The 25,255-nt window shown below is 40.7% G+C and overlaps 1 protein-coding gene across 1 annotated transcript in view; it reads right to left on the bottom strand.

Annotated features, from left to right (window-relative positions):
* GRB2 (growth factor receptor bound protein 2) overlaps nucleotides 1–25,255 on the bottom strand; it is a 49,569-nt gene that overhangs the window by 9,185 nt on the left and 15,129 nt on the right. The window contains exon 3 of the mRNA XM_059485548.1: nucleotides 1,548–1,645. Coding sequence (XP_059341531.1) covers nucleotides 1,548–1,645 — 98 coding nt within the window. The remainder of the gene's footprint in view (nucleotides 1–1,547; nucleotides 1,646–25,255) is intronic.

Here is a 25,255-nt window from a genome sequence, read left to right as displayed (position 1 = left end):
GTCTGCAATACAGCTAAGCCAACATTAAGCTATAAAAACTTTTGCATCATTTCCCAGGGTTGTTAAAATACAGTAGTTAAGACTTTCAGCATTGCTGACACATGACACTGCCTCCATCCAGATGCCATCAGCAGTTTAAAACATCTTCAGATAAAATCAAATTAACTATGCTTAAAAACCACTACCAAATTCACCCACTTGCAGGCTCAAATATTGTCCATTCCCTTTTGATACAGAAAAGGTGAAAAACTGACAGCTCTATTCCTGTAAAACAAAACTCCATGGAAGATCACAGAATACACTGATCATCACAGGAGACATCACTGCAGGATAACTCAAATGCCTGGAAAATTGTCATGAGAAGCTACAAGCATCAAATCAATATGAGAGACATTGCAATGTGGATTTGTGATCCTCACTGGACTGGTACAATCAGGATAAACCAGACATGCTACTACAGCAAACAAGGCTTTAAAAATGTTCAGAATTTTCTTGTGTGTCCTTGCTTCACTTCCCACTTGGCTGCCCTAAAGTAAGACACTTCTTCCTTCTTGGGGCCAGGCCCTCAGAAGCTTCCTTCTGGTATTTCAAAAGGGCCTTTAGAAAAATAATTCTTGATTGCATTTAACTGCAATATCTTCATTATATAATGACAGTCAACATTTACATTAATCATCAGCTTTTGTGAGCAAATGAAACACTACAGCTTCTTGTAAAACCTCTGATTACAGGTTTTGCTTCTCCCTCCTAAACCTCCCTTTGAATCTGTTACCCAGAGCTTGCTGTTCTTGTTCAGATGTTGCAGGATCTCAAAGGTTGGAGAAGCAAAGTTTAGCAGAAGACAGCAGAAACACATGAACTGACACAAAGAAAATACCCAATCACGAAATGCTACAGTTTTCATAGGCTGGATTCATTACACCTAGGGGGAAAGGTTTGAAGTAGTTACTCAAACACAGCTCTTTGGAGCAGCAGTTCAAGGCAACAATACTTGTGTGACAGCACTTTGAGGTCAGCCTGTTTTGTGAGGAAGGTGTTGGACCAGATGACTGTTACAGGTCCTGTCCAACTTTAACAGTTCTGTGATTCTATAGTCAGGATGTGACAGACATACTACAAGTTCAGCTCCAAATACCCTTCACCTTTTGCAGAGCTGTGAATGCCATGATTTTTACTCTTAGCTGCTCAGTAAGTAAAACTGAGAATCATCACAAGAACACAGACACTTTTCCTGGGGCAGTGGTAGTACAAACTCACTACTCAAGGATTTTCTGCTGGTTTATGGCTGCTAACTCAAGATTGCTCTGTCTGACTGTAAAAACCACCAGAGTAAGCACCAGAAAAGCCTCCCAAAACACCCTGCCATGCAGCTGCTGTGGGAGGAGTTAAAGCAAACACTACAGCCAGAGACACACAACTCACCAGCCATCCTTTATCTGTCTGTACATTTGAGTGGATCAGGTAAAATTTTAGCAGAAAACCATCCTTCTGTTTGTGAGGATGCCCAGAGTAAGAGCAGGAGAGCCCATCCCAAAAGCTCTACTTACGGATGGGGTTTCATTTCTATGTAGTTCTTGGGAATGAAGCCATCTTTTCCATTGAGTTCTGCCTTGTACCAGTTCTGATCGCATTCTTCATTCAAAACCTGAAGGAAGGAAACAAAAATTAAGCTTGAGATACATTCAAGATACAAGCAAGACTGATGAAGGCACCAGGTTAATTCTTCCCATTTGTGTTGAGCAGTTTTTACATTAATGAAGTTAAACACATTCAAACAGCAAATGTAGATGAACAAAGTTCCTTCTTTTTATTTTTGAAGGGGATGCTTTTCTTGCTGTAATTTTGAACATGAATGAAAGATCAGGAGTCACAAGAGAGGAGCCACATAAAAAAGTAGTTTTAAAAAGCACAAATTGATATTTCAAAGCATACTTGCTCTAAAAACTTTGATGCTTTATTTTTCATTGAATTTCTGTCAACTGGTATGCTGCAACAGGCAAGCCTGGTGCACTGACTGAAAGCAGTCCCTCCAATATTTTATTATGTTCTGTAAATAAAACCATGCTACTGTTTGAAACTACTTCTCCTGAAGATGATGTTGTGTTTGTCAACACAAAAAAAAAAAAAGCCTCAAGTCACAAAAGTATCACATGATTAGCATTGCCTGAACTCAGGAAAATGAGGAAATGCAAAGAGAAAGAAACACGAAGGCAGATCCAGAGATCACATACTACACACACAGAGTTATGGAGAATATATCCAACAAACCCTCAAACTAACTCTTTTGCTATGCCATTATGTTTCTTAATTTCAAGGGTGGTGAGAGGAAATTTAAAAAAAAAGGAAAAAGTAAAAGTAAAACCAGACAAAAATTTGCAAGTGCATGTCTCATTCTTACAGCTGACTGGAGTGCATCAGAAAATTAAACTCTAAAGATCAGTGCTTGCTGCCTTTCAAAACTGACACACCAACACCCTAGATCTGCCTCACTACTGACTGCTATGTATGACAGAGAAAAACCTCAAAACCTACTGAAATGAAATGTGGCAAATGAAAGAGTGCAAAATATGAGCTTCCTCAGCAAATTACAGGGGCTAATGGTTACTTGGATGTTCCTCCACTCCAAGGGAAGAGGCTGGTGGGATGTACATTCCCTGGGTGCCAGCACTTCCACTGGGGAGCTAGCACAGCAGCAGGGCCACATCTACAGAACTTAGGTGAGCAAAGACACCCATCTTTAAGGCCCATTTCTGGATATTTTTAGCTGAAGAGGCTTTAACACTGAAAAGATCCTTACATGTGGATGAAACATTCAAGCTGTCTTTTGTGCAGTTACTACTTTGGGCTTCCATGCATTTATGGACAAGCACTGTGCCAGCATGCACAGCAGAGTTCAGTCTTTTAGCTGGCACCATCTGGGCACAGGTCATGAGCAGTTCAAGCATGGCTCTGTTACAGCTCTGAGGTGAGAGCTCACACATGGAGAGCTGCCCTGGATCAGCTGATGTCTGCTGGTCTGCCTCGGAGCTGTGGGACAGCAGCCTGGCCAGGGACTGATTCCTCAGCATCAAATACAGGGAGAGACACCAGCAGGAGTTCTGGGAGACTCAACAGGGATGACAGAGATCAAAAACAGGTGTGTAAAAGTGAATTGTGCAGAGACCAGGGAGGGCATGAGCTGAAGCCCAGATCTGTAACTCAGTCATGTAAAGATTTCAGCACATAGCTTCCAAGAATCAGTCATTTGGGGCTGTTCTGTACCTCAAGCTGCCTTCACTAAAGTCCTGCACAATAGAACACAACTCAAACACAACATATTTTAATATGATTTCTAATAAACCAAATCTTACACAAGAGCATGCATTCCTTTATCAGAGATGTCTCCCATAAGCTTTGATAAGCTCATGTTTATCATGCTACAGACTTGTTTCATCACCATCAGAGAACAGTTAAAGGATCTGGCAGTCTGTTCTTTTTCCAGAAAGAATGGGTAAATTGTAGTTTCACCTGAAGGACAGTACCTCAGATTTAGGGATTCGGCTGTAGGTATTAAAAAGTTATCATTAATTCTAACGCCCAAATGTAAATTATTTTAATGAGTTTTATCTTGCTCTGAAGATATGCTAATAGATTTGGAGGAGCCAAATCACATCGGGCTTGGGGTACTCATTAATGCCTGGCCTGAAGCCAAATGCCAGCGAGGGAGCAGTGCTGAGGGATGCATTAAAGCTTTGTGACCAGAATAAAAAATAGCTGATTAAAGGCAGGGTAAGGTAACTGCCTACATATCTGTACATCCAACCTGTTCAGGGGACTTGTGATGCAGTGATGAGCCTTCCATGAGCGGCTGGGTTGCTCCCAAGACCTTTTCCTGCCTCACACCCCCAGGCTGACGCTATCTGCAGCCCGTTGTCCTTTCTAGGATCACTTTAACGAGCTGTCACAGCTCCATCCACACCCTGGCAGGCAGCCAGGGATCCCTGCCCTGTGCTGGACACCGGAGAGCTCATGCACAGAACTCACCCTGTGAACACCCCTGGGTTCCCCTTTCTGCCTCTTCCAGAGAGAACAGAACACGCTGTTTGCTCTCCAAAGCTCCATGTTCCCGTATCATTTCAGCACGAGTCATCTCCACTACACAGATCTGCAAAACCATTTCTTGTGACAGGGTCAGACACCCCTGGAGCTGCCCCCAACCCAGCCAAGCAAAACTGACTTGGACTGAAGTGCCTTAAATTCAGGACAACTTTGCAGTCACATGCACAAGGCTGGAATTCTGGTAGTTCTTAGAAAGTTATGGAGCTATTATCATGAAAACTGCAGAACAGTCCTGTAAAATTTCAGCTTTCAAAAAAAATTATGCTACTAACATTCTTTAGTGAAATGTAACTAAAAACTCAGGAACACATAGGAATCTTGTGCATTAATGTATCTGTCTTTGATGTTTACATCTGACACTGCTCTCTGATTATAAATCATAAATCCATTGAAATGAAAGAACTGACTTTAAGTAATTAAACCATTTTACTGCAAAACGTTTTATGAAAAGAACCCAGTAAATCCATCTATTCTATATCTCAAGTGACTTCCAGATGATAAATCATATTAAAATTTATAATCTGGATATTAAAACACAGTGCAATGACTCTAAGAAAAATAATTATTCTTAAATGAATTACAGTAAGATTTACTTGGATTTACCGAAGCTACAAAATTTAATCTAAGTATCACATGCATCACTAGATTTTGCTCTGAATAATTTGCTAAGTACAAAACAAAACCACAACTAAATTAAGTAACAAAATGAAACTTTAAGGATTCACTACTCCAAACTGGACAGCCTTCAACATCTACAAAAAATCTGAAGCACTTTTTCAGATCAACTGTTCAAAACTGCTGCTCTTTGGGTAGGTCAAAACCTAAAGCATTCCTCTGCATCCAATCCCACGGCTGCCATAGATCCAACCAGGTCTATGCCAGAGTGACTCCTCCTTTCACACTGGGGCATCTGTGGCTGAGAGGAGGAAGGAGGAAGGATATTTTTATCCCTCCATTTGAAGCCATACTGCCATGTGATGTCCTCAGCCACAGTCAGCCCTGCTTTACAGTAAGAGTGGCTCAACTGCACCCGGCAGTTTCCCAGTTTGATGACAGCTCTTATCAACAAAAGCCCATCTGTTCCCATGGAAATGGGCAAGAGGCACCGCAGAAGAGTTGCAGCAAGGCAGTTCCCAAGTTCCAGCTAGAACAGTCCACACAGAGCAACCATCCCCAGCCATGCTCAATTCCATACCTAGCGAGTACTTCCAAGCACACCCTTGGGAATTGTAAACAGCCTCAAACCCCTCAAAATCAAACCACTGTCAGGAACACAAGGCACTAAACTGGAACATAACAAGCAGATCTGGCTCGGCTCTCAAGCTGACACCCATATGCTAACATGAAACTAAATATAATGCCTTGAATATTATGTGCTGTGAATTTAGCCAAATTAATCAGCATGCTTCAGTTTTGGAGAGATAATCCCCAAAAAATGTATTCAGAGAGGGCTCTGAGTTTTGGCTGAAACTCCTCTTTCCCCTGAACTCCAAGGTTTTGGGACTCTTACTGTGCTAACTGAAACAGAAAGTGCAACACAACTGCTGCAGCAGCACCTGTTATTGCCAAAGTAGTTTCTCTCCTCCACTAAGTCACACTGACAATGCCACAAAGAAAACAAAGCAGTACATTAAAAACATTCCCAAAGTCTAAAAAATCCAAGGAAAGCACTCATGACACTCAAACTAGGGCAGGAAACAAAATTTATTAAGTGAACAAATGTTTCAAAGGGAGCACTTCTGCAATTGAATTTGTAAGCCTGGAAATTACTCGTCCCAGGGTGGAACGGCCCTTGGCAGCAGGGCTCTTACCCTCAGAGAGGGTGTTAAAGCAGAGGTGCTTTAACACTGCTTTTCATTTCAGAGAAAAATGGCTCCTTTTCTGCTCTGAGAGTTACAAACTAGATATACACCAGCAAGTAAAAACTGCTTCAAGGGAAGCTGTCTGGATTCAACAAAGCAAGCTCACCACAGCCCAACAGAAAACATTTTTGTTCTCTGTGTAATAAATACATAGTGTGACATTGGCTTTCACAAATGTTGAATGTAAAAAGTTCTGTTATATAAAAATTTTGTAATGTTGAAAGTTGATCTCTGACCATCAGAAGGGTTTGAGCAGGAAGGACTGCACAAGGGTTGTCACAGTGTGAGTCCTGTGCCTCTGGCTGCAGCTAAGCACACAGTGCTCTCCCTTTTCCTTATTCAGTCCCTTCTTGTGGTTCAATAAACCTTTTAAAATTTTTAAATGTGAGGTGTTGTTTCTCACGTTTGCAAATTTACTGTAATGGCACCACAGGACATTCAAATTCATTTCTTCAGGGTTTGGCAAAGACAACCCAAGACGTGGCCTGGTCACCTGCAGCTCCTGTCTCATCCTGGTGTTGAACAAATGAATCCTCCTGCCTGTGAGGCAGGATGGCATCTTAAGGAAACCTGGGGAAATCTGCCCATCCAAATGACACTGTGACTCAGACTAGAGCAAATCAGTTTTTCTTTTCTTGATTTACTCATCACACAGAGAACAGTTAATTTTAACTGCAAACTTTCAATACATAAAGATACACTGGACAATTAGGGTGACTCAAGAGCACGTAACTGCTGAAATATTTTAGGCTTTTCCTTAAATTCAATTTATCATGATAACACATAGGAAAAGCAAAATATCCACATTTTTCAGAACAAAGCCTACAGCATCATGTTTGGACATCCTTTAAGGCTGTGAATATTTGTTCTCTAGGTAGATGTAAAAAGCTGTGGAAATGCTTAACAACCACTGAGCAAATATTAACGAAAACAGCCAGAGAAAGATTGTTCCTTAAATTGCACTCAACTATCAAGCACTACAATATAATACCTAAATAATGGATGTAGATTGCTCTATAATGTAGTAATGTGTTATGGATACAGGTTTTTATTCTCCCTCTCCTCAATTCCCATTATCACTATAGAAACACTTCTTCCACCCACAGCTTTTTAAAGGCACAAGAAGAGCACAAAAAACCCAAAAAACTCAAAATAATTCAGAAAGTCTCTCCACCACAATGAAGTCCAGGGGTCTTTCTTCCCCATGCCTCAGTGGTGCTTTTGTCAGAAGTCTTATCTGAAGTGACACTGCTGCTTCAACACACACAGACTTTTACCACAACAGCTGGAAGCAGAGTCCAGGAGAGGAAATTCTGAATCTTCTCAAAGCAGAAGGCTGGTGTCTGGGTTACCAACTGCTGGCTTTAGTTTCTTTGCAAAGAAATTATGTCTAAGTTATTTCCATTCATCTTGAAGGAACATGGAAACTCCTCCAAAGTAAAATACATTACAAAGTTGAGACAACAAACTAACAATAAAGTCACAGGACAAGGCCACTCCAGGGTCTAAGCTTCCCTTTTCAAACCTGAAATAATATTGCCCTCCATATCTGCTGCACAAAACTACTCACAGCTGGAGGTTTCTGCAATATTAACATTTACAGATAAGTCAGAATTACCCTAAACTTCTGAAAGGGTTAATGGGGAGAAGTAGCTGGGTAAGATTGCAGGAAATGATGTTATTTTTAACTGCATGAGATAAAGACGAGTTGTCACTGCAATTCCATGCAATATTTCACCATGCCAAACTCAAATCCATAGGAGCGCTGAATAAAGTCATCAAGAAATCCACAGTTGCACTGACTGGCAAGCACAGTAAAATCTGCTGTAACAAAGAAAATTCCAAAGAGAGGACTGGAGCAAGGAATTAGCATTCAACCTTTTACAAAATCACCTATATTTTCTTGTAGGTAACACAAGAATACTTGAAACAACTTTATGTTAGCTGAGGCACAGTCAAGTCTAGCCACAAGGACAGAACTCAGCACAGAATAACTCACCCTGCCTCCCAGGCCTTGCCAGGCTGGTACTACCATGTTCCCTCTGGCAAAAGTCTTCAACTGTGAAGAGTTTTTTATTAAGGATAATAGGAAAAAGAGAAGTAAAAAACCAATCTAGACAACAATTCTCTTTCCCTATGGTTCACCTTTTTTGGTTCATGTGGCACAAAGATGGAAGGAAAAAACCCAGTATTTTAACGTATACGGCAGTGAGCCCCAAAATATCTAATGGAGATCCTGAAAGGAGACAATCAAGTTCAAGAAACTTTGTTACAGGTCTTGCATTCCTTCTGTGTAGGAAACTTCCACTAGCACAAACAAATGGAGGTAAAATGATAACAAACATGCCAGTTCTGCCTCTGGTCTTGTGGTGGATGGAGAGATGTCAGCCCCAGTGACTACAGGATTCCCTTCAGGTTAGTCCTCCCACTACTACCACCCGGATAAAGGTTAAGCTGTAGATACCACAAATAATCTGTTTTCAAAAAGGTTGATGGAAAATCTCCCTAACAGGAAGCATGGCAGCTTGAAGCAAAAAAATCACTATTAATGATTTTACAACTCAAATAAAAATAGCTTTACAGAACTTGAAGTAGCTACAGCTACATTCTAATTAGGCTTTCCACATCTCAAAGACCCCCAAGTGCTTCTGAATCAGCAGGGACTCAGAAATGGGATTCATTTTATGTTCAGCAACTTTTATGGTACTTAAACACTAATTCTGACAAACTTCATAATGTAAGGACTACTTCAACAATTGATGGTGCAATGCACAGTCTCATTCCAGTGCCTGATCAAAATGGAGTGCAAACCAGTAAAAAGCTTGTTAGCACAGCTTGAGCTCCACAGCTTGGCCTGAATATGTGGAGGGCAGAATGCTCAGGGATTCACAAGAGCAGTTTCTTAAAAAGAGGAAGGGGAGTGTTGTTTTTCCCCCAAAGACCACGGGTTAGTTTACAGTGAGTAAAGACCAGGACAGGCGCTGTAGTGCTCAGGATGTTATCAGGAAACAGAAGACAAAACATCCTTCCTTAATCTCAAACCCAATCCACACCAAATTTGGAAGCCCTGAAAAGCACAGCATTTGGTCAGTTTTCTGTTGTGCAGTGTGGATTAATTCACTCAGGTATTAGTAGGGCTGGGCATTTGCTTGTGAATGAGTTATTCACTGAGGTTTTATTTAGCATTGCTTAATTTAGGATTAAACAGGGTCCCAGCAAAACCACCTGTGGTGAAGCACAAACTGAAGAACAGGTCATGTGCTGAAGCTAGAGAGCTCTATGCAATCCTCCCTCTTTTTTCCTGAGGAAAGAAAACAGCCTTGAATTCTGAGTACAAACCTGCTCTATTTGGGAAAGGTTCAAAATCCAAAACCAGACTCCAAAACAACCCAAGTGCATATATGCATATGTCTACATAAAGAACAGAGCACACACTGCCTTAAGCCCATAAAATAAAGCCTCAATTTTGAGAAGAAAATTTTTGAAAGAAGTCTTTTTACCTACAGGTCAGAGTAAGGTCTCCTGGTTTCTATTCCTGTATCTGCTGCAAACACCAATGCTATAAATTCCACGTCATCTTACAAGGGCTGTTTCAAACTGCAACTTCAAGTTTAGAACATGGACACCAAGCATAAAACACATCTGTTATCATGTGCTCTAGACTATCTATCCAAGTACAGCCCACTACAACCTTTCAGTCCTGGAATGAAATTGTGAAGCTTTTGTAAGAGCTCTTGGCATAAACTCTGAGGGATGAAGGCTGAAAGTCACTAGCAGAAAATAATAAAGAGCTACTAAACATTCCAATGAGAGTGTTTCAGAATTGTTTTCAAGCTTAACAGAGAAACAGCAGAAATAGCAGTGGGTTTGTGGCAGTCTGCAAAGCATATCCAAATTATACATTTCTTACTTTCTGCACTTCTCTCATTGTGCTGTCTCCATTGTAAGCCAGAACTTGATAGTGTGTCTCAAAAACTGGAAAAGGTAATGAAGAACAACAAGCAATCATAGCATGTGTTTGTCCTTTTAGAGCTTTACAACACAAATGAAGCCGGTCACTACAGTAAAACTGAAAATGCCCTGGGGAAATACACATGCCTGACAGCCCATAGGTCAGACATTCACAGCTTGCAAAATCCATTCTGTAACCTGCTTTGCATAACAATTTTATTTGAACACCCAGCAGCTCCTACTTCTATTTGCATGTGTCCTACTTGTCCTGCTATCTCCCACTAAAATGAAAATGCAGCGCTGGAGAATGTATTTCTCCCCATCTCAGGAGGAAGCAGATACACCTGTCCCAGAGACAGTGCCTCTGTTTTTATAAAGCAGAGGCAGCACCAGAAGGCAGAGCTCCTGTCTGGCTGTCCCACACATTCTCTTAGAACCTACCACAGTCAAGGACCAAAACATGCACTGGAGGACAAGGGAAGGTTTGCATGAAGCACAGGATAGTGCACCACAAACAACCAGCCCTCAATCACCTCATGCTTGGTACCCCAAACCTCTACAGATATAAAATTCTCAAAATTCCTCCATCAAGAATGAAATAGAAAAAATGCTGAAATTAGGACAGTGGTCCTTTCTGTTCTAAATAGAGAGTGTGTACCATTGCCTCTGCTACACTTCACTGCCCAAGAAACCACCAGACCCAACACTCCACTCCAGCACTTTCACTCTTAATTACTGCTTTCCCTAGCACAGAAACTCAACAATTTACATACCACTTTTAACCAGACAGGAATAGTTATTAGTGGAGTGACATCCAGCAACTGCTTCATGTAGGACATTCTCCACTACAACCATTCTAATGCTTGTACACAACAAAGGGGCTGTGATGTACATGAATAACAGCAGGTAAAGTCCAAAAGGATGTTAAGGGAGACAAACTAATTATGAACACTTGGCATCCTGTAAAAAACCCACACTACATAAGGAACCTCGACCCCAGTGCTGGAGAAGCTGGGTGGGAGGAATGATGATTATTAGTGGGACAAGCTGGACTTGATCTTTGCTCAGAAATTTAGGGTACGTGACCAGAGGGCAGTTCTGCAGCAGCCCTGTGGACAGCAAAGTACAGTGCTCCCCAGCCACAGCCTTACATGCACTGATTAAGAATTACTTTGCATGGTGGGCAGGTATCACAGCCCTGTCTGCACAGCTCAAACATGAGCTGACATCACTATGATTTCAACCAATTTTCCACTGTAATGTTTGGGGTATTTTCAGAGGAACTGATACCAAGTGAGTTATTCCTTGTCCTGCACTGGTGCAGTAAATTATTTCTGCCTACAACTCTGACAGTTCTTTGATCCTTGTTGAACATCTTCCTGTTTTCACATTTCTTCAACCCAACATGACAGGAGGTGTCACCTAGATGAGGTCACTCTGCTTGAAAAACAGACTGACAATGACAGTGGCCACAGGTCAAGGACCATGCCCCCAGGCACCTGCTGTGACTCCTGGAGCTGTTCCAGGCAGGGTCAGGAGCTGCACTCGATGATCCCTGTGGGTCCTTTCCAACTCAGAATATTCTATGATTCAATGACCAGGATTGATAACCCAGGATGCACTGGTAAGTCTGAGTGTTTAACAACATGATGTACTTAGAAAACCTGGAAAAAGTGAAAAAAAAAAACGTGCATGCCTTGCACGGATCATCAGACAATCTGGTGAGGAGCAAGCCACACACCAACACTGCCTTCTACAAAGCAAAAATGAAGGGAAAAAATGTAAAAGTTGTCCAAAACCCAACTATGTTTCCGTGGGAAGTACAGTTAGAAACATTATTTGCTGCATTTTAAAGCACACTAAGAAAAGGTACAAGCCCATAAAGGCCTTTAAAAAAACTTACATGAGTTCAAAGCACCAACTTTCAGTTTTTGTGTCTAAAGGAAGCAAATTAACTTGAGCTGCAGCCCCTCTAGGTTTTTCTAGTGAAAGGCTATTCCAAATGCACGAGCAAAGGCTCCAACATGTTTCCAAGGATCAAAACAGGCAGATTTCTGCTATCAATGACAATAATGTAAGTAAGGGGGGGGGGGTAAAAAAGGCTCTCAGCACAACTGGCATACACTTACAAGACAGATAACCTTTAATTTTTTTTTTCTCTATATGCATGGTTTTGTTTAAACTGTTTTATTACAGTACTCAGTACACTTTCATTTTACACTACAGACAAGTTAACAGAGCAACAAAAACCTCAACCTTGCTTCATCTGGTTTTAAAATGTAAAAGGTTTAGGATTCTACTAGCATATATTCTTATTCAATATTGATTGCTTAATATATTTTAGCATTGTAAATTTTACAGAATGTAAAATTGTCTTACTTGGATCTTTGTCAGAAAGATTCCAGGAATGATATTTGACAACTAATTATCTACAGGACAAAGTTTCCTAGGTTAATTACACTTGATAGGACATATTGAAAAATGTATCTTAAAAAACTGTGCAACACTGTAGTTATACTACTGAACTTTTGTGCATCTCTTATTGATGGTCCTCAAAATTCACAGTTAAATCATGCCTTGAAAGGCATAAAAACTTATTCTACTAAACACAGAGCTATAAGATTTAAATCCAGTTGATTTAAGCCTTTATTTAGGAATAAGGATAACTGCAGGCATCTCTCAACACAGTCAGCAATCGAATGTTACTATTGATACTGCACACATCTTGAACTTGGAATTAACAACCTTACTTGGGAATTCATACTCCTGAGCAGGAATTCCTACCCAGCTACAAGCTCAGAGGTCACACTCTCAGTCTGGGGTGGCTCCAAGTTTGGCAGCAGCTCTGGGAGCTGCTTGATGCAATGGCTGCACCCTCCCACCTGTGCTCCCAGGCACCTGCTCAGTCCCCCACGCTGGAGAACTGATGTGCAGGAGAGTTTAGGGAGGTGCTGGATTTCTCACCTCCTCGCTTGGCTCCACAGAAAGTGCAAGGCAGAGCTCTGGCAGCAAAGCAACAGAGGAGACAGGAAGGAAAGGAATAGGGCAGGAGTGCTGGAGTGGGCACTGCCATGACACAAACACCCTTGGTTCCAGTTTCAAGGGACACAAAAAGCTTCTTAAAAATTCTTGCAGCAATTCACCTCTAAATGTACACATGCAAGAACAGTTCCACTTGCTCAAATATTTAAACCCAGCAGATTAGGGGAAGAAAGGGACAAGAGCTCAAGAAGGAGCACGTGGGTAGTCCTGCTCTGGGGCAACAAAAATTCAGAACTCACTGGCTGCAAGTGGGAGGAAGGGAACTGGGGAAGCAGGAGCAAGTGACTCAGCTGAGACCTAGATGTATTTGTGTTTTCTGATGACAGCCTTATTTGCACAAGTGTTAGGACTCTTTTTTTTCGAACTGTATACAAGCTGGGCCCTTTAATGGATAAAGATGGAAAGGAGAGTCAGGTCAGTCACACCTGCATGTCAGCCAGCCAGGTCAAGCTAATGGATCCTGGCAAGACACATCTAAAGATTTCTGCAGTGCAGACAGAAAAAGCTCAGACTTCACGCATGAAACAGCTCTAAAGTTCAGGGACACACAAGAAATGCTGCTGGGCCCATCCATCAAGTCTCTTTTTGTGCTCTGGACTGTCAACAATGACAGCTGCTGGTCCTTCTGACAAGTTTAATTCTTTACAGGTTATATCACCCAGGTGCAGAGCAAAAATCATCCCCTTCCATCCTACCACATTGCAAAACTGCACACAGGAGAAAGCAGGGCTTTATGGTGCTGGAAATTACAAAATTACACGTGCACAAACCTCACACCTTTTAGACACAGAACATCAAGTGAGCACTAACTGCAATAACCTCTCTGCAGCAACTGAACAATCACAATTTGATAATCACTATTTACTCATTTCTTTCATGCTTAAGAGCCACACGGACTTTTCTGCCTGTCCCCGGGGCATACTCTGCAATTTGCATTGGAAAGTACAGAGGAAGGGAAAGCCCAGGTTTCACTACCCTGAGACACTGCCCCAAATGTCAGCACCACCCGGGTCAGGCCCCAGCTGCAAATGCTCATCACTGCCCAATGAAGCTCAAGCTGCCATTTCCTCTTAGCACCCAGAACGTTTCACAGCCTCAGTGATCTAAGAATAGTATTATTGCCGTGTATTTGAACTGCATTTTCCCCAATTTCTAAATACATCCTGACCTCCCCATTCGTGTGTTTCAATCCACATCCTACTAAGAAGAGTGAAATAAAGGTTGTTGAAATCTCATTTTAAGGTGAAAAATGAAAATTACTTTTAAAAGGACCATACATCATTTTTTTGAACAATTGCTGCAAAGTGCCAAAAGATCCAAGTGCCAAGAGATCCTAGACAGGGTCTGAAAACTCCTGCATGAACTACTGTCAGTCTGTGCAAAGAAGCCTCTTGAAATACACACCTATAAAATACAATATGTTTCAATATATTTCAAGATAATTAATATATAATTAAATTTATAAAAATACATTTTCCTATTGTTGTTAGGATGGGCAACAGCAGTTGCACCTGCACCTTTGGAAAAGCATAATTTAGCCGTGGCCATAACATTTCTCAGGCTTATTGATGGAAAACAAAATTATATAAATGTCTGTGGGATGGAAGGACAAAGATTTTTATTAAGCAGACTTCACACACAAAATGGAAAAGAATAACTAGTGATAGTTAGATCAGAAAATAGTATTTAAAGGAATCTAGAAAGCCTCATTACTTTTCTACTGAGTTAGAAAAATCATCATCCAGTCTCCACGCTATATGAGGCGTTCAGATGCAAGGCTTACTGCAGCTGCCTTACACCAACAGACACCACAAATTAAAGATTTGCCTCATCAATCCAGGGCTTCAACAACTCTGTCTGCTAGAATTTTGTGCTGGAGTCTTATGGATCTTGCTTACAGAGCCAGCCCCTGCCTCAAAGGGACTAAAGGGACTGCAATCTACGCTCTGCTTTGCCAAGAACCAAGTTCAGGGAGAAAAGAAGAAAAGCTTTGTGTTTGCCACAGGAAGGGTTCACAGTGCTTACATGAATTATCCTCCCCTTACAACAGAGGAGATATGATTCATATCAAGTGTCAAAGTACATGAATTCTCAACATCTTTATTTTTCCTTCCACCCTTGACAGCTCCTTGCTGAAGTTATTGCTGGGGGAGTGTCACAGCAACAGCTCTTACCTCACCAGCTATTCCCCCTTCCACCTCCACTACCCCAAATGGAACAGGCCTGCTATCACTGAGCCAGCTCATGCAATTCTTTATTCTTTGCAATTTCCTACCTCTCATTTGAAAAAACAAATACTTCACTGTTATCTAAAAATATATTAAAACATTGCCAGCAACTCAGCACTTAAAGCAAAACAACCATCACCACCCAGTGTGAATGCACAATAGAAGGAGCATTTTTGGTAAGGCAAGTTTTTAAAGAGTTCTTGAGAACGGCAAGAAAAATAGCTCAAGTTACAAAAAGAAAGGGCTGCTTTGCCATCATGAGACTTGGCCAAATGCACAGTCCCAGGGCAGGAATGGAGACTGCCATCCACATCAGCCTAGGGTGGCTGATCCAAATTGCACAGGAGTGCACCTAGCACAACTTCTTCATAGCAAATTAAAACAACATTACAGAAAAGTCAACTCCCACACAAGTCCAAAAAGCCAAGCCAAAACAAAAAAAGCCACTGAATGAAAAAAAACCCCAAACAAAAAACCACAACAAAATCAAACCTAAACCCATGTCCAGTTCCCAGTGCAACTCTAGGAATGTCTGTGCTACCACAATGTGAATGACACTCAACACAGAGTGTCCTGTCTGTAAAGCCCAAGACACAACTCCACGAGCAGAGTTTGTAACACAGCCTAGTTCAGCTTCTCCCTGTATTTTCTTCCCTCCAGCCATTCATCCTCACCTCTTACTCTCCATCCCCATGGATGCTATGCTGGCCCAAGTGTTTGAGGAATAAGTCAAGACAGGACAGAGTGAAAGAAAAAAACAAACATACATAATTTTCAAGGGCTCAATTTTTTCCAAGTTGCTCAATCCCAGTGAAGTTCCCTCAGTTGGGTGAATTCTGTTTCTACAAAGCACAGGAATTACAACTAGAGGAGAAGCTCAGGTGGTCCCTGTACTGCACCCAGGAAACAACCTCAGTTAAGTTCCAGCATTGCAGATTCTCTCAAAACCTGGTGTAACAATTAGCACCACTGTACAGAAAGACACTGTTCAGATGACCTATAAAAATGACAGACCAAACACAGGAGCACAAGGAACTTGCTTCTTCCTATCCCAGCCTCAAAGCACTATTACATCTTTTCTGCTTTCTCCAAATGTAGCTTCAGAATGGGAACTGGCAAATACACTCCATGTTCAAAGATGACCAGTAGAACACTCAGAGCAATATCCAAATGCTTTTAAAAGAATTCCCTACACTATCTAATCCAGAACTCCATCAGTGTAGTACCATGAAATCTCAATTATCCTATGAAACTGTTCAAACAGGAGTTACAATAAAATACCAAGCTTTTAAAGACAGAATCACATTTGCTTTTTACCTCCCACCACCACCAGCTGTCCTTTTGCTTTCTTTTCATTTCCAGACCTGAAGAAGCAAAACCCCTTGTTTCATAATTGATGCCCAAAACTGTGTAGAGAGCACAGAGCTTCCTCCCCAGGTTTCAGACAAAGAGCTCTTGTAATCTTCAAAGTCCACCTGACAATGTTTGTTCAGTAAAACATGTTGGTCCAGTGCAGAAGTCTCCTCTGTCACAAACTACAGAGTTAACCCTTTACAGACAGTTAAATTGAAATGACTTGCCAGTGACCAGAGTGAAGCTGTAGATAAGGAAAAACCAGGGAATTTCATGCTCCATTTGAGTTATTCCTTCTGCATTTTAACTATCCAGCTACATACTTTCCAGCATTTTGCATTAACTTGTATGTTCTTGTAAGAAGATGAGGAGACACTCCATGAAGTTTTATATTTTTGTGTATCACACACTGAGACAAAACTCTGGAAAATCCCACTTCATTTCAGAAAAGCTAGTGAATAAAATAATTCTGACCTGTCGGGAACTAAGAATTTCCCAATCTTCTGAACTGTAATATCCACTACTAATTTGGTGTCATATGTGAATTGCATCCTTTGTGACTCAAAAGAGTTGATTTACCCATCATTTTAGACTGTTAAGACAAAAAACCCCAAACAAAAAAACCCAACAAACCCAACCAAAAAAACCTCCCAAACAACAAACCACTACCACCAAAGTGTATGACTCCAAGTAGCAAGTCCTTGAAAGCTTTACTATTTCAGGATAAAAAAAAAATTTAATCCAAAGTTTGTAGAACACACCTCAATCACCTTCTATCACTACATTTTTTGTAGCTGTTGAAGGGTTAAAGGCAAGACATTTTCAAATCTAAAGATTAAATGTAATGAGATCAGAATAATAAGATTACCATAATCTGCCTCACACACATAGCTAGGATCAGCCCTAATCTCTTCATTTTGAGACAGATGGAAAAAGCATGAAATCAGAGATAACAGGAGGCCAATTTCCTAGAATCTTTGCAAGGTTTGCCATAGCTGTAAGTCAGTATTTTGCTAGATTTGTACCCACTTAACCAATTCTAGCAGAACACACTGGAAGGGAGAATCTCTAAATCTGTACTACATAACCAGTAAGTTACATCAGTGTAATTTTAATATATTGCAGAATATTACAGACTAATTTACTGAGACTGCAGCCAGTACCATTCCCAGATGCTTTAACTGGGAGTGCAGCAGTAAAGAACAAACCATTTGAAAAACAAAGATCTTAAAACTGCGCATGACCAGAGGCTGCTCATTGATTTTTCCTACGGGGTGGATAAACACCAAGTAGCAATTTGCATCTGTGACCATCTGACAGAAAGCAGTCCCAGGAAGGGACAGTTTTAACCTTGCTTTAATACAGAGTATTCAAGAGACGCAGCATGGAACCATCCCTTAACTCTTCTTTCTGTATCTTCAGGATATGAATATTGGGAAGGTATTAAATAGCCTCAAATATACAAGAGAGTGGTTATGGTGGCTACTGTCCTCCTGCCTCGGTGGAAGCTGGCCATGAATCAACAATAGGGAAACTTAAGGAAAAAAATTAGAGAGAAAATAAAAATTAAAAAAAAAAAAAAGAAAAGCATGCTGGATTTTAGCACTAAATAGGCTCAGGATGATGCCTCAGGATTAAGTAATGCTGTTAAAGGAAACAGAGGTAAGCCAGAAACCATGCAAGGAATTAAAAACAGACTGATGGCTGTAAGATAAGTGGAAAATTGTTTTTCAAACAGCTAACAGCTCCTAATTTTTCCCAGAAAAAATGCAGCCCTATGCTGCAGGACAGTAAAAGCCTCAGTCTCTCTAAATCAGATCCTGCAACACAACACCTCTGAGGTTCGATGTGACGATTCAGCAGCACTTTAGGACAGTTATGCAAAGACCTGAGAAAGGGGAAAAAAAAAAGAAGTGCCACAAGATGCAATCTCTTACTGAGCAGGTTCACCTGTCAGTTCAGACTAATTACTCCATAAGTCTCAGAGCACAGTTCCCATGCATCTGCTCTTGGCCAATAATTTTAAAACGTATCTTAATTCAGCCCACAAAAAGCCTGTTCACACTCTCACAGCCCTCGTGATTTTGTATTGTATTATACAGACACAGCCACAATTAGGAATTTGGTTGGTCTCCACACAAAGCTCTTTATTGACTCAGCCCTGTTTGTACATACACAGAACTTGCTGCCCCACCTCTTATCTATTCATTTAAAATGTAAAATTTAACTCTCGTTTGTGGGGAAGACGTGCAGATCTTCCAAAAGCACTTATCACCCATTTCATTTGGGGATGGCTCCCTGGGGCAGCCAGAAGGGGAGACCCGATCCTGTCAGTGCTGCACCAACAATCCCTTCCCCACAAAAAGAACAGCAGCATCAATAGTGTCATTTTACCATCCTGGCAGAAATGAATTTTTGCCATCAGAACCTTGATCCAACTGCATGCAATCAAACCAAGACATTTTCTTAACTAGATTAGAAATTCACTTATAAAGCAGCATTGACTATAAAAAGATAAATTAATGAAGCTTACCCTGCACAAATCAAGGCAATTTCAGTGCATAGAGCCAACAACATTTTGGCTCAGTGTGACATGAGAGCTCAGTTTTCTACAAGATAAAAAACACTGTTTAAGGCATTTAAGCCACTAATTTACCACTGAGGAACTGCAGTGATTCTTATCAGAGATTTGTCACCTGCAGAGGGATGGTTTTAATCAGTGCATTTTTTTATGAGGTTTATTTAATGTTTTTACTGACTTTTGTCTAGCAACATCTTGAACTGAAGAGGAAAGGGACAGGTATTTAGTCTGGGTGATCTTCAGAGTGAGAATGTTTAATAGAAAAGGGAACTCTCCTCGTTTTCTGTAACTGCAAGCTGTTCCCACTTCCCTGCTGCTAGCAGGACATGCACACACAAGAGGAAGACACTTGCAAATGGTTTCTGATCCGAATGTTGAGCATCTCTGACTCATTCCTGTCCCATTTGCATAATGCAAAGCACCCCAGGAGCCTGCAAAAACCTGAGTGTGACAGGTAACACCACACTGGGGGCAGCTTGCACCACTAGCTCTAGAACACTAAACTCACAAACGTGAAATGTCTCCAATCTCACCAAACCAGGAGAAAAGAGATGAAGCTTTACTGTTCAACATCACAGGAACACCAGTGATTTCCCTGCTCATGTAACTGAATGGGGGAGAAAAAAAGGATAATAAAGAAGGCATTTATTGCAAAAAGATTTTTTGGGGACTTGCATTTAAAGGTTTGAGAGGGCACATTTCCCTGCACCGTGTTTCAATGGACTGGTGCAGGTCATCAGTCACACTTCAAAAACAAAAAAAACCTCAACCTGGTTGGTTTAAAAAAAAAACAACGACAAGAACAAAAACCCAACCAGGACTATGCTAATGTTAATAACCCAAAGTTCAAAGACAGTTAACACAGCCCATTGTTACATGCTGTTCAAGCCAGGTCTGAAGGTTCTAAAGAGATGCAACTCTGGTCATTTCCACCTGGCCAGGTTCTACTAAGAGAAAAAGAATCCAAAATAACAAATGTACTGAAAGATCTTTGTTCACCAAAGCCATGATTAACACTGAACTCAAACTTCTGGGCCTGCAAGAAGCAAATTTCAGTGTCAAAAGAAACAGTCACTAAGGCAAACACATTAAATAAAATATATGTTAAAAAACCACACAGAAAAAATGTATTTCAGTGGATTTTGCAGTTAACTAAGCTTTCTGAAAATATACTTAATCACAACTTTGCTTCACAGGTTGTTCTGAGCAATTATTCTAACAGTTTTGAAAGCCAGTAGAACCAAACTGCACCAAGTAGTTATGCCCAGTAATCTTTCCAAATCTACAGCTTCCCAAACAACCGGTTTAACTCATAAATCCTTCATTTCTTTCCCAGGCTCCCATAGGTCTTTGATCATGAAGCACACAAATTGTATGTCAATATTATTAACATTGTATCTTCAGCAATTTGATGACAAAGACTTGGGCAATCCACTTAGCCACCATCAATGCCATCTTTTCCACAAGTGCCAATATTGCAGCACAAAGCTCCCTCAGTGCTTTCCCTGTGCCTTTAGCATATACAAACCTCAACGGGGCAAACACACCAAATTCTCTAAAAACACAGTGGGGTTGCTGTACCAATGTCTCATGTTGATCTTCAATCCATGATAACTTTCAGAAGAACTGTATGATTGTTTTCAGGCTACCACAGAATAATGGACTATTATATCCCAGAAATCTTTTAATGACATTTAAGTTTAGCCTATTTTTGGGTCACAACAGGCCTGAGTCACAAAAGTTAAAATTCATTCCAACATTAATCCATTTTTCTTTCTTCTCCAAACTCATCATTAAACGAAGGTTCAATTAGTGGAGAATCCATAGGATACAGAATTAAACACCCACAATTCCATACTCATAATCTGGAATAACAAATTCTGGGGTCACAGTGGCCTCAATTTAACCATAAAAAGCTCGGCAATTTCTGACCAAACAGGAAAGCTTCGCCTTTTTTCTTCACAGAGAAAAGAAAAACACCCTCCCACCCAAGCCTGTACAAACACACACTCCTCAGGAGACTGAGCAAAGAACAAGCTTTGGTAACTGCTGAGGGAGAGAAGGCATCTGAACCACAGACATGGAATCAGATGGCAAAGGATAAAACCATTCCTTTAAAACAACAAAAGCTATCAGAACTAAATGGCATTTGTCTAAGCCCAAAAAGAAGCACCAGATGTCACTTTGAACAGCAGAAAGTGGAAAGACATCAATAATCTCCTCTTTTGGAAAGGAGGAGGAAAGATGGCACTGCAGAGCAAGGAGCACACGTGTGCCAGAGCTGCTGATGGTCTGTGACATCCACTCATGCCAAAATACTGCTCCTAAACTGACTTCAACTGGGAGAGTACAAAGCCCAAGAACTCCAAAGCAACTTTAATTTTCATTCTACCTCAGAAAAAGTCCAAAATCACAGCTGTGGGGGCTTACTGAAAGTAAACTGCTCAATTACACACTGGAAGGGAGGGGAGAGGGGAAAATAAGAATAAAAAAAAAAAAAAAAAAAAGAGGGGCAACATCTGCACATCAAAGTAAAGCTTAAAAAAATCCCCTTGTGCAATGAAGTTCCTCTTTCACTTCAGAACTAATAAAATAGCATTTGTTCATGTCCAATGCTCTCCATAAAAGGAAAATAAAGCATTTAAATGCCATTTACTCACACACAGTTAGAAAAGAACTTTATATCATGAGCAGACTGAACCTACACTAGTGTCTTGTAGCTCACTATCCCATGGACTGGGCTAAGAAACTGCAGCCCAGAATTACTCAGGGTCAGGAAGAAAACCAGTATCCTAACAGAGGAATATTTTTTTTAAATTTAAAAAGAGACACTACTTACATTACCTCAGAAGAACAGAAAATATGAAAGTGATAAAAGCTGCCTTAATTTTTTTAATATAACATCATATTAGAAACACCAGCTATATTGACAATGAAAGTCTACTGCTGCTCTCTTGGCTTGTGGGCAAGAACAAAAAAAATCCAAGAGTCTCCTTATATGAATAATGCAGAAATGCAGATATGAAATGCCAAAAGCAGTAACTTGCTCCAAAATCTTAAAGTCAAGACAGCTAAGGCACAAAATTCTTTATGGAAAAGATCAGATAACTAAAACCATCTCCTAATTATTGTCTCAAATTAGAAGAATTGTTCCAGGTCAAGAACAAATTAGAACAAGAACAGACCTCGTAATGGCTCAGTTGGAATAACCTGGAAGGGAAATCCCAGTGCAGGTCACTGACACCTGAGGGTGCATTATTTGACTAATAATGCACTAATTTGAAGCATCCAAGCACACTACAGCAGCACAGTATCTCTGCTGTAAGTCACAATAAAAGCTAAGGCATTAAAACTCTCCCTTACTGGGACAGTCAATGCCTTGGCCACAAAAAACTCCCCCTTGGGCCCTGAGGAGGGGTCAATCACTCCTACACAACAAAGTGGGATTTTCAGACCATGCCTTAGTGTGGATGCATTCAAAAAGATTCCCTACAGTGGAGTTCTGGGAAGACCTCAATATGTGGAAGGCAGCTCAGGGATGTGCTCACCAACCAGGAGCAGGCATTATCTAAAGACTTTAAAATACATATGATGAGATGACAGCTGCTGGTTTGGTCCCAGCTGCTTTGCAGCAATACTGCCAGTCCAGAGCCATAAAACCTCCCTGGAAGTACAGCAAATATCCAATTAAGTTGAGTCAGGCAGCTGTTTGGAGGCTGGGCTCTTCTGGCAAAGCTATAAAAGCAAAAAGCAATCATCACCTCAGACCTCCAGTTCATCAGTGGCAGGAGAGAACAAAAATGTAACTCGGTATAGAGGGCAGATGAATCATTCATTGTGATAAACTGGAAACAGTCACAAGGCTTTTCTAAGGTTTATTTGAGCTGCTTCATTTAAAAACCCAACAACTCAACTTTTGGCTACCCTGACCCACAAATGTGCTCATTAACAACACAGGAACCTCACCCTTGGTGGTTAAAAAAGAAACCAAAGGGTCAGTGTCTGCAGCACACGGAGGCTGTGCCACAGCATCTCAGGACTGGCTGCAGCTCCAGGAGCCACCCAAGAAAGTAACAGAAGGGTGAAGAGACGAAGTTCATCAAGAGAGTGAGGAAATGTACTCAAACCCTAAAATTCATCAGTTACACTGGTAACTTGTAATACTAAAAGGCCAAGTGATAAATGCAAGATTAAATACAATATGGAAAATAATGTGTGTGAGAAAAAACACAACCAAAAAGCCAAAGAACTGTGAATGTATGAAGCTAAGGATTTTAACCTATTACTCCTCAGCAATTATAATACAATCAAAGGGGCAGCAATCTGAAAATAAATTAGAAACATTACCTGTTTCTCATAAGAACAAAACAAAACAAGTATTGTGACACTAAATTTGTGTCAGCCCCTCTGTATCATGAGTACTTACATGTAGCATTTTTGGGATGGATTAAAATGAACTGAAAGTTGCAAAAAGAACCAAGATAAAACAAAGCATGGAATGGGTTTTGGACTGTAAGAGATCAGACTATCCCTATGTCCTTCTTAGAAAAAAAATGCAACCAAGACAAGAAGACATTTGCAAATCAGTTCTCCCCATGAGAAGTACAGGGGAAATGTTTTGCTATAGTCTCTTGCAAGGAGAGGGGGAGAGAAAATAAGAAAAAAATAACCAGTAACACTCCTAGTTAGCATGTTTCAAATGAACAAGTGACTTTATTCCACACAGTACATGTTTTTGTTATGAGGCTTTCATGCTGTAATGTACAGATGGATTCAAATGGGTTTTAGAAAGATGCACAGAAGGTGTGGCCACAAGAGCCAGGCACAGCCTCCAGCAGGGTGAGTCACTCCAGCCTGACTGAGGGAAGCCAACACCTTTCACAAAGAGGAAGATGATGTCCAGGGCTGGACCTCTGACCAACACAGTCAGCACTGGAGTGCTCCATCTAGCCCAGTGCAGAATGGCAAATATTCAGAGTACAAAGAACAAAGGAAAAACCTATGTGTAAACAGTTTTCTATTTCTTTTAATTGTGAAAATTGCATAATTCACTTCAGATGGGAACTACTCCCAGAACACTGTGAAGAGTAGAATTTACTTCCATTGAAGAAAGTTTAAAGCACAATACAAAATCCATTATAAAAGTACAATAAACTGAGTATTACCTGTAGCAACCAACAGTGAGTGGGAGAAAGCTGACTAATACAGGTAGCACAGTCCAAGGGCCATGTGAAAGGTCAGCTCAAATCTGTCTGTGGGGGCTGGAAAACCTTGGCAAACCCAAGCACACCCCAGGAGTGTTACCTGATCCCTGCCATGAGGACATGAGAGTTAGTTCTCACCCATTTGGATGGTGGCCTCTCCCTCCCAGTTAGCAAACTGGGAGTTTTGGGAACAATGAGCAAGGGAAAACAGGTGCTTTTAGAAGACTTTCATTAGGTATGGCCAGACTTCTCAGTTTTGACTGCAATTTTGTCCAAGAACAGTTAAATTGAGTTAGAGTCAAACCAAACTTAGAAGATTGTGTAACAGTATTTTCTTTGTGAGGACTTTAAACTAGGGAGCCCCAAAGGGTTCAGAAAAATACCCTTGGGGGGTAATTCAACCACTTCCACAGAATTTCAACCTGCAGCACTCCTGAGCCACCCACAGATCTTTTTCAGTAGCTGACCAGCCTGTAGAGCAGCTCTTTTATCAACATATTGCCCTATGTTTAATAACTTCAGCCTTTCTGGAATGCTAAAAATAATGTTTTCTTCTCGACAAACAAGCTTTAGGGGGAATTTATTACTCATCATGCAAATAGAATCAACAGTGCCTCTAATCTTAATGCGACATCATGCAGGTGTTTGTAATCCAAACAGAGACAGGTGGACTGAAACACAAACTTTTCAAAGGAAAGAAAGCTCAACAAAGTTTATAGAAATGCTGGAAGCCTTTCTATTTATGCCTTTCCTTCTAACATTACCTAAAGAGAGCAAAGGTAACAGCTTGTGAGATTTCCAGACACAACAAGCTGTAATGGGAAGGGTGGAAATCAGGAAATGTGGGTCAACTATAATCACTTTGGTTATCTTTATTTTTTGTGACCCTGCAGAGAAGGTTGTTTGTTGGTTTAAATCTGAATTTTTCTAGGTAGT

The sequence above is a fragment of the Ammospiza nelsoni genome, chromosome 19 (assembly GCF_027579445.1).
Source record: "Ammospiza nelsoni isolate bAmmNel1 chromosome 19, bAmmNel1.pri, whole genome shotgun sequence".
Taxonomy (NCBI): Eukaryota; Metazoa; Chordata; class Aves; order Passeriformes; family Passerellidae; genus Ammospiza; species Ammospiza nelsoni.
Note: the sequence above shows the minus strand (reverse complement) of the source record. Positions and strands in the feature narration are given on the sequence as shown.